This window comes from Maniola hyperantus, chromosome 18 (assembly GCF_902806685.2).
Source record: "Maniola hyperantus chromosome 18, iAphHyp1.2, whole genome shotgun sequence".
Classification (NCBI taxonomy): domain Eukaryota; kingdom Metazoa; phylum Arthropoda; class Insecta; order Lepidoptera; family Nymphalidae; genus Maniola; species Maniola hyperantus.
Window position 1 is genome coordinate 7073623 of NC_048553.1, and position 10412 is coordinate 7084034.

General features: G+C 37.6%; 1 protein-coding gene across 1 annotated transcript; it reads right to left on the reverse strand.

Moving 5' to 3' along the window:
• Positions 1-1996: 1996 nt before the first annotated feature.
• Positions 1997-8769, reverse strand: LOC117990434 (uncharacterized). The gene is made up of 5 exons (XM_034977874.2): positions 8470-8769; positions 7728-7900; positions 6198-6391; positions 2920-3133; positions 1997-2222 (listed from the first exon to the last, which is right to left on the reverse strand). The coding sequence occupies exons 1-5, from the start codon at positions 8542-8544 to the stop codon at positions 2018-2020; spliced, it is 861 nt and encodes a 286-aa protein (XP_034833765.1). The 5' UTR covers positions 8545-8769; the 3' UTR covers positions 1997-2017.
• Between the last annotated feature and the right edge of the window lie 1643 nt (positions 8770-10412).

A 10412-nucleotide genomic window follows, 5' to 3' on the forward strand; every position in this document is an offset into this window, starting at 1 on the left:
GGGGGTGAAATAGGGGTTTGAAATTTGTCTAGTCCACGCGGATGAAGTCGCGGGAATAAGCTAGTAAAATATATTTTTTAAAAGCCAATTTTAAAGCTCTCTACATCTTATCATAAAGGACTTATGATACCAATAAATCAAAAAAGCAACGCGATCGTTTACTTTCTTGAAAAATGTCGAATTTTATGAAATCATATTTTATGAAAACTATTTTCTGAAATATTTCTAAGTTAGCTGTTGATCAATAAATGCCGTATCTCAACTTACCATCAAGTCATCTGGTACACGAATATTTGAACCGGAGCTGAGCGACCAAAATTTAAAAAAAAAATATATAGTACGTGACAGGTTGAGATTGCAATCGGGCTATGAAGCGAGGGGAGGCCTGCACACTTGCACGTCAGCCGCGCTCGTCCGCACCGGATTAGGCGGGGGCTGTGCGGGTGTGCGGGGCATTCCCTCCCCAATTGCCATCTCGACCTGTCGCGGCGTGAGTAGGTATATCAATGTTACATGATAATGATTGATAAAAATTAGTTATAATTCGTTTGTCGTTAAGAATCATTTCGTAATCATTTAAATGCAATGGGCTATTTATAAATAAGTTGAAAAATAACTATTTAGTTGCCTACTTACATAGGTTTACTGTGCGACTCCATGTTTTGCTGCATCAGTGATTTCCTCAAAACATTAATGCTTATGCAAGTTTGAGATTAAAAGAGGTCTCAGATAATAACTATTAAAGTATTTTATATAAGTGTACTCGTAAAACAACGTAAAATCTAACCTTTATTTTTATTTTATGACCTTCCTGGCGCAGTGGCTAGCTCTGTGATCTTATTTAATTAGAATTTCCCGGGTTCGATTTAAGGCAGGAGCGAATTAAGTATTTTTAATTCCTAAATTGACATAGGTCTGGGGAGATCGAATTCATAAAACATACTTTTCTTTGAAGCGAAGAACAAAAAACAATAACTAATAACATACAACGAAATAGAGAAATTGTACCCTTCACAATGTTATTTGTACAGATTTTCGGGTGAATAATTTTCCAAAGGTTCAGTAGACGTTATTAAAATACAAAGAGGTTTTATCATACGAATGAATAATGTAAAGAGCGAAACCATTTTCAATTTAATCAGTGCTAAAGGTGTGAACAACCTTCAAACAATACCTTTGGAATTAAACCAAATACGGCAAATAAAGTTTTATTATGAAATACTACTTCGCTATAAATGTTTGAAGAGATTGCTACTTTTATGTCTTAGCGAGTGGATTACGAGTTTCTGTAGGTGCTATGCTTGATTGGAAACAATAATAATAATTATGTAAGGTTTGGTTTTCACTCATTCGACGTATTATATTCTTGTGCAGCTTTTTCTCAGTGTTTTGCTTGTAAGCAGGACATACCAGTATTGAAAGTAGGTACCTATTTAACTATTTGCAGGTGAATTTACAGATAAAACTGTCAATGCCATTGTTTTTTTTTTTTCAAAATTGAAATATGCTCTTTTGCAGTGGTACCTATTAGATTTCTAAAACTGTAGGTATTTACTTTTCAAGCTTTCATCTCTAATAGTCTACTAGCTTATGCTCGCGACTGCGTGGACTACACAAATTTCAAACCCCTACCTCACCCCCCTAAGGAGTTTAATTTTCAAAAATCCTTTCTTAGCGGATGCCTACGTCATAATAGCTATCTGCATGCCAAACAACGTAGTTTGATCTGTGCGTTGATAGATCAGTCAGTCAGTCAGTCACCTTTTCCTTTTATATATTTAGATTTTTTAAATTACATTCGTAGTCGTCTGTGTATCACACACAGACGACATGACAGATTTTTTTAATTCTGAGAGAAGACCTGTGCTGAGTGGGCCGGCGCGGCGCGCGGCATTGGGTTGATCATGAATCATGTTGATGACGACACGGATAGACGGATAGGCGAACAGACTGACTGGACGAAATTATAAGGGTTGCTTGTTTTTTATTATTAATATATTTTGATATATTTAAGCAGTTAAGCATAAACACATTGATACAAATGTTCACGTAAATTCGAGACAGCTTCGTCAGTGTTCCTCCTGGCCCTGTTACAGCAATTGGTCAGCTTCTCACAAGCCTGCTCGTTGTGGCGTCTGGCGTTGGTGAGGCTGAGGTCTAATTCATATCCTAGGGCTACAGCTGCTTTCGATAGTTCTTTGAGGTAAACTGTTACATTCACTCTGAAATCATGATTAAGTAAATCAATGCGTGTCGATCTTTTGTCTGAGGCTTGTAACTTTTCCACTTAAAGTTAAGCATAGATCTGCTATTTAATATAGAACGAATACTGAAGGAAAATTGCACATCTAACGTCTACCTACTTGAAAAGTTGCACTCAGGGCTTTCTAGATTTTCCAAATTTCAGAAGTTAGTCATGATTATCTGGGTATTTGACTACATCAAAAACAATTTATATCTCAGCGATTATTAAATAGAGGGTCTTCCAAAATACGTGAAATCCACATCCTTTGTTAATTTTAAGTGTAATAACAATTTTAAATTATCAATTAAACTAATAAAGTACGTCAATATATGGTCAATATTATATTAAGTATTTGACGTCACATATAATATCGCATAAGTGCGCGTTTTGACGTTTGATAAAAAGTTACTTATTTGACTAGTTGTAAAATACCGTATTATTGAGAAATCATTATTCAAGATATTCAAAAAATTTGGTCGGTCGGTTTTCATAAATATTAGGCTAGAAAAAATCAATTATTTCAGAAACATTTGTTCCAAATTTCCTAGACTATATTAAAACTCAAGATCACGAGACTAAAGCAATTGCTCTCTATAAACTTTCTAAATCTGAAATAGGTAATTTCTTTTATTAATATATAGCATTCAGAATACAAATAAAATGCCCCTACTTACATTTTGATGTTTTGGGTTTTCTCATCAGTCTTTAAACTCTCAGCCACTTCACTTAGAGCAACTTCCATGTGATTGCGGGTAATTGTGATCATCTCTTCCGCGTACTTGCCCATCTCAGCAATGGAGGAGCGAGCATGCTCCGTACACTTGTAGATAAGGGCAACGTGCTTGCTTGCTAACGTGCGCGATGCTCGACGCTCTTCATCGCACATAGCTGTGAAAGAGCAAGCTGAATGAAACTTAGCTTACGTATGGACCACGATATAGGCTCATATTTTCATGCTTTACTGTAGGTCGAATCGGACTAGAGTCGGCGTCGAGTCTATGTAATGTGCGAAGAGCTTTATTAAGTAGGGTGAGTCAACAAAAACCCGAGACGTTGATACTGTAATCATATCCTATTACAATGTAAAAAAAATATTTGAAATGATAAAAAAGCTTGGGAATGAGTTGCCTTCAGCTTTGATAGTTCTAATAAATTTAAGCTATAGTATGAAATGTTGATAATAAAAAGAATAGGTACCCAGTTGAGTTTGTTGTTGGCTTCTTCTCAGACCAGGGCGTGTTTGGAACTCTCGTCGTTATATGTTTACGCAATTAATCATCACCATTAATTGACAATCAAAAAGTGTACAAATGATACCTAATTTGAATAAATGATTTGAGTTTGAGTTTATACTTTAGAACTCAGTAACCATATTTTTTCTAGATTTATCTACAAATCTTTAAAACATTACAAGCTACGTAAATAATGTAAGTTTCTACCTAAGTATTTTCATTTAAAGCAAGCCTACTTAATATAAAAGTGAAGGATTTCTCGAAACTCATCAATCACCGTATAAATTATTCACAACGGAACGGTTTCGCTTCGCATAATTAAGTAGTTTGTTTATCCGGTGAAAGTAATTTTAATACAAAGGGAAATCTTTGAATAATTTAGCGATACTAATTTAGTCGCAAACGAAAGAACATTCCCCAATAATCAACAGTACACCCTATGGCCAACAGGAGTCTAGAAGAACTGATCGTCCATCCAGCAGTCCCGGGTGCTGCGACCAGCAGCGGGGTGATTGCGTATCTCGCGACAGGCTTGCGACAGGCGTAGATCTCGCGATCATTGCTGTCAAACGTCCGGCTAGAGAGAGACAGCAAAAGCCACAAAGCAAAATAAGAAGAAGAGAGACAGCAAATGAACTGTCGCATTGCTACTCCTGTCGCATTGCTGTCGCTACTGCAACGTTTTACGTAATCACCCCGCCGGTCGCTATAGTGGCTGGAGCGGAGCTCTTTCCGGCGACCCTGGAAGGACGACAACTTGCTGTGGCGCAAGCTGTCGTGCCCACATACAAAGTGCATGAGGCTAAAGATTCCACGGGCTTTTTAACCGACTTCAAAAAAAGGAGGAGGTTCTCAATTCGTCGGAATCTTTTTTTTTTTTTTTTTTTATGTATGTTCCCCGATTACTCAAAAACGCCTGGACCGATTTTGAAAATTCTTTTTTTGTTTGAAAGAGTATACTTCAAAGTTGGTCCCATTTCAATTTGGTGAAGATCTGATGAACATCTTCGAAGATAGATACTGGAACTCCTCAACGGATAAGAGTAAATTGCTCGCGATCAGTGTAATAGCTTAGTAAACAGTAGATTTTTAACCAGTCATAGCATAATTCCATGGGGCCACTAAAAATTGTGAAATAAAAATTTTTTACAAAAAAAAAAAACCGACTTCGTTACACAAACACTAAAAATTGAAAAATAATTTAATTTATTACCGAATATATTATGTATACAAGAGTTAATATAGTTCCATAATAATATTTTTTGGGGTCGGTGCCAATGAGGTGCCATTGTGGAGTCCCATAAAAATATGAAGTCTAGACGATTCGCGCAGCTAAAGCTAATTGGCACCGGCACCAAAAAGTATTATTATGGAACTATATTAACTCTTGTATACCTACATAATATATTCGGTAATAAATTAAATTATTTTTCAATTTTTAGTGTTTATGTAACGAAGTCGGTTTTTATTTTTTTTGTAAAAATTTTTTTAGAAAATCTAAATCCATGCGAATAAAGTCACGAGCATCATATATGTATGTAGCTGTATGTTTTTGTACTTGTGCAAGACATATGGCATTTATGCTGAGTAGGGACCTTTTTTTTCGGGTTGTGCCACACATGACATAGGTACTTTATTCCGGTGCTTCTTCTACTTGAGGTCTTTTGACTTTACTACTCAAGTATTAGAGGCGCCGGGATAACCTAACTGGTAATGTGTGGTACTACAGGTTTACAAAATAAATGTTTTATTTTTGTTTCTTTCTTTCTTTCTATATACAAAACAAACCGGCCAAGTGCGAGTCAGACTCGTGCACTAAGGGTTCCGTACTACAATCGTATTTTATCGTCATTTTTCACGAAAAATCAAATACTATTATGCCTAAAAATAAATAAAAACCTGTTGCAGAATGTATAAGTACGTTAGTACTATTATATTATATTCTTTGGTATAAGTAAAGCCCTTTCATATGATACCCCACTTGGTATAGTAATCTTACATTGAAAATAGAAAATAGCAATATTTGTTCATGAACACATTTTGTTGTGATGATTCACAAAATCACTGTTTTTAGATTTTTCCCCTCATGTCTGCTATAAGACCTGCCTTCCTGGTTTTCCAAATTTCATGATTCTAGGTCAACTAGAAGTACCCTATAGGTTTCTAGGACAGACAGACAAACAGACAGACAAGAAAGACGTGATCCTATAACTCAAAACTATGTATTATTATTATTATAAGGGTTCCGTACCTCAAAAGGAATAACGGAACCCTTATAGAATCACTTTGTTGTCTGTCTGTCTGTCGGTTTGTCAAGAAACCTACAGGGCACTCCCCGTTGACCTAGAATCATGAAATTTGGCAGGTAGATAGGTCTTATAGCCGACATTTGGGGAAAAATCTGAAAACCGTTAAATTAAATTGTGGTCATGAACTAATAATTAGTACTTATTCTTAATTTTCTAAATAAGATAACTATATCAAGTGGGGTATCATATGAAAGGTCTTCATCTGTGCATTCTAAAACAGAATTTTATTTATTTTTATGTATCATAGTTTTTGAATTATCCTGCAAAATGTCGAAAAAATACGACTGTAGTACGCAACCCTCATTGCGCGAGCCTGACTCGCACTTGGCCGGTTTTTCCTTCTGAGGTACGGAACCCTAAAAATATTTGAGAAAACCTACTCATACCAAGAAATGTATTGAAAATAATTACCTGGAACTTTTAAGGTATCCGCCAACTCCGTGAGCTCGCTATAGATTTTGTGCTTCTTCCTTATAGCGACGTTGATTTCATCTTTGATCTTTTTGAGTATCTTATTCGTCAACTGCTGGTAAGAGTTTTGGATATTCCTGTGATACGTGTCTAAGAAAGGGGCTATCACTGTATCCATGTATCTGTTAACTTCACTAAACAAGATAACTCAATTTATTTTAGTTACTAATATACATAAAAATATTATATAGGTATAGTACGCGACAGGTCGAGATGGCAATCGGGGTATGAGGCGGGGGAACGCTCCGCACACCCGCACGTCACGCTCGCCCGCACTGGTTTAGCGCGGGGGCTGTGCATTTCGTTCATTCCCTCCCCGATTGCCATCTCGACCTGTTGCGGACTTTATGTAGGTAAGTAGGTACATTTTATTTGAAAGATACTCGTAAAAAGCCTAATCTCGCATACGCCGGGCAGGGAACAAAATTGTAAAATGGTTTTTAATTAACTATCTACTTTACCGTGCAAGTTTTTTTTTAAATAGAGATAGCGAGCAAACGAGCAGGCGGGTCACCCGATGCCAAGCGCCCATGAACATTTGCAGCACCAGAGGAACTGCCGATGCGTTGCCGGCCTTTTAGGAATTGGTTGGTCCGCCCCTTGAATAACCTCATGTTGTAATCTAGTGAGAACACCGCCGATGGGAGTTGGTTCCACAGTTTGCAAGTGCGTGGAAAGAAAGATCTGGCACAGTGGACGGTCGAAGTGCACCAGACTCCCAGGTGGTGAAGGTGAAATTCCTTACGGTAGCGCGCGGTGCGGTTGTGGAAAAATGAGGGTGGAATGAGGTCAAAAAGCTTTTCAGGTGTGGCGTTAATCAACATCGTACGAGTACATTTTCAATTTAGCTTTTCATAAGTATAAGGATACCTACCTAGTACCTGCCTAAGTCTAGCTAGCGAATATTAAAGCGCAGAATTTTGTGGAGCTTATCTCCACTCCAACCACGACGTGACAAATGAAATCTGTTTGGAATTCGGTTCTGAGACATTGGAGGATGGTCAGTTGCAATAATGTTGCGATACGAAAAAATTGACGAACCACTTTGCAGTGTTGCAGATGTGCGGAAGAACGACCTTGACTTGATTTGACTGTTCAGATAATATGATGCTCTCCTAAGTACTTAACATTTCCATAGGAAGCATTTCACTTAACCCGTTAGTGCTATATTATAATTGCTTCCCATGGTGTGTGATATTGCGGACTGACGCAGACCAGCCCGCACCGACGCATCATGGGAAGGCGGTATCGTCCGTGGTAGCACAGACACGTCCGTCGCAGTGCGTCCGATCCGCGAGAAATCGATAACTTCAAAATGGTTTCGAACCTCAGACCAACACAAACAGATTCACCGTTTGAAGAGCACTGTGCGTGGTACGTGGTTGTCCGTGGTCGTTCGGCCGTGCGATGATAATCCGCACCGTGGGAAGCCGGTATTAGGCGTAATAAAACTTGATTTAGGTAACCCACCGATTATCCAATGGAAATTTTGGAAGCCTCGTCTGCCGTCGTTCCGAATAACTATTTCCCCACGTATTACGTATCTTGTTCAGATGTTTCTCTACTTGTACTGGCTGGTGCTGCCATGGTGGAATTTCAAAACATAATCCTCCGTCTAATCGCAAGTGACTACTTCTGCTATCCTATTTTAAAAAGAAAATAAATAAAATCGTTTGCCCACCGCACGTATGAAAGATTATCACTTGAGAACGAGAAAGGGTATTTTTTATGTTTGCAATTACACCCGTGCGGGGCCGGGGTGGGTCACTAGTAGTGAAAATTAATCAAACAACGACTGCGTGTTGGAGTACCGTTGGAGTCGAGAGATTCTTGAGTGAGGATCGCATCTTGGCCATCGATGTATCTTAGCAACTAGTACGCGCCAGATTCCCGCACCTGGTTAGCGCGGGGGCTGTGCGGGTGTGCGGGGCGGCCCTACCCCGATTGTCATCTCGACCTGTCGCGTACTATACATGATGTATATCTCCCAGAAAGGTGAAGGGAGTAGGGTCAGTATCCGGAAGACTGCTCGCATAGGTGTGATGTGAGAAGCTAAAGTTATCGGACAGTGGCGTTAATTAAAAGAGCCTACCATTACTTAGTGGGTGCATACTGCATATTGGCAGAGAATAGTAATAGATAGACGATTAATAGATGTTATTTCAAAAATTACTTTATAAAACTCCAGTAAAATTAATGATAATTACCCTACCCTGCAATTGAGAAAACATTTCACAGCTTCCAAAAATACACAAGCTAAAACCGATACTGTGAATCCCGCGGACATGACTACTTCACAAACAAAACTACGAGAGGGGCCAAATTCCGAAACAAAGTTTTAATTCAATTACAAAAACCAGTTGTACGAATTACACTCATAATGTAGTAAACTTAGGGATCATTTTGCTTTTCGGTGAAACAAATTTCTGACTGAACTATCATATGACTGACATTTTAGTAGAAAGCAATTACAAGCTTCAACGAAACGTATAAAGGATTTATTACAACTTCATGTTCCATGCCTACCTTTGAGATGAAGTAATATGAACTCTCTTACATAAATCATAAATATTAAAATTAATAATTTTCCACGTGGAAGTTAACATCTGATTACCGTTTATTCTGAGCCCAAACTAAGGTATAATTTACACACTGGTTACACTGTATTTTTGCCATAATTATTTGACGTGCTCATTTGTGCTATTTATTCATAAACTAGCTATTCATAAACCCTGGCGAACTTCGTTCCGCCTAACAGTCGATTCAAATTTTTAAAATTTTTCTCTCCGTAAAAACCATAATATAAAAAATATAAAAAATTATAAAAAAGGAATTAGCGAAATCGGCTCAGCTGTTCTCGAGATTTGCGATGACCAACACATTTAGTGATTCATTTTTATATTATAGATCAGTAAAAGAGCCTTGTTAATAAAATAAAATAGTTGGTTAATTGCACGTATTTTAGTAAAATTTGTTTCGTATTTCATTTTAGCATTCTTTACACATACCTACATAATTATTATACGGTATACCCACACTCACAGGTGTTCCGAACATCTGTCATGTGCCATGGCATGCCACCGAGCAAACAAGCCGCACGATGCATTACAGGGGCGTGCCGAGTGTGATAGGAAAACGCCAGTGATTTGTTTGTCGTAGATACAAACATTGACTAACGAACACCTTTAAATCTATTTACGTAACCTGAGCATTTTGATGGCTTTTTCTCAGTGGATCTAACTGTCATATTCAGGAAATCTGCAAAGGTATAACTCTGTAACTATTAAGATAACTCTGTAACTATTAAGATAACTCTGTAACTATTAGGAAGTGAAATCAGAAATGAGCAGATCCGTCCGTAGGAGAACCACAGTCACCAACATGGCTCGACTGCAATGGGCAGGGCATAGTCCGTAAAACCGATAGGCGTTGGGCCCCAAGGTGCTAAAATAGCGACCTCAGACCAAAAATACCTCAAAGCATTGTTGGCAGAGATTTTCTGACCACTGCGGAAAAGTTTAAACTTTGTTGTTCTATAGTAGGTAAGTAGTAAATAAAATTGATATCTGAAAAACAAAAAATTATAGGCATGTACGAAAAAATGTGGATACAAAAGGGCTAATTCATATATTATGTTTTACCGACTAGCAGTAGTGAATGCGTCGTCTGATTATTACTACTGCTATTCAGGTAATAACATAAATATTAATGCTATAATCATGCATTAGATACACTGATTCTTGATTCTGAATCGGGCTATAAATTGAATAGAGGCTGGGAAAGGCCAAAAAGCAATTTTCCCGGGACGTTATCGCATAAATTGCTTTCTTCGTATGAAAATCTTGTTGAAGGACTTTTCCAATAAAACGGAAATTATTATCATTTTTTCCAATCATAAACTCGTACGACGTACAATTCTTTTGTAATTTCATGCGTATAACGTAATTATTTTACAATATCCGAAGAAATTACATACATTTTATCAGTTCAGGCGTGTTTTAAACAGATTTTCATGGACTAAATTTCTGGTAGAGAAGTGTCTTTATTTAATTAACCTACCTGCCCCAATAAGCTAAAGCCAAATAATATGAGTCAGAAAATTGCAGAAAACTAAAACATACCCACCAACAAAGGATCGTGTATCTTTGTAAACGC

Bases quoted from the DNA above. Each gene is read 5' to 3' on its own strand.
- LOC117990434 (XM_034977874.2), bottom strand. From the start codon at position 8,544: ATGTCCGCGGGATTCACAGTATCGGTTTTAGCTTGTGTATTTTTGGAA. The intron at 7,901-8,469 runs GTAGGGTAATTA...TTTTTAAAATAG, and splicing joins AATGTTTTCTCAATTGCAGG to GATAGCAGAAGTAGTCACTT. The intron at 6,392-7,727 runs GTGGGTTACCTA...TATCTTGTTTAG, and splicing joins AAATTTCCATTGGATAATCG to TGAAGTTAACAGATACATGG.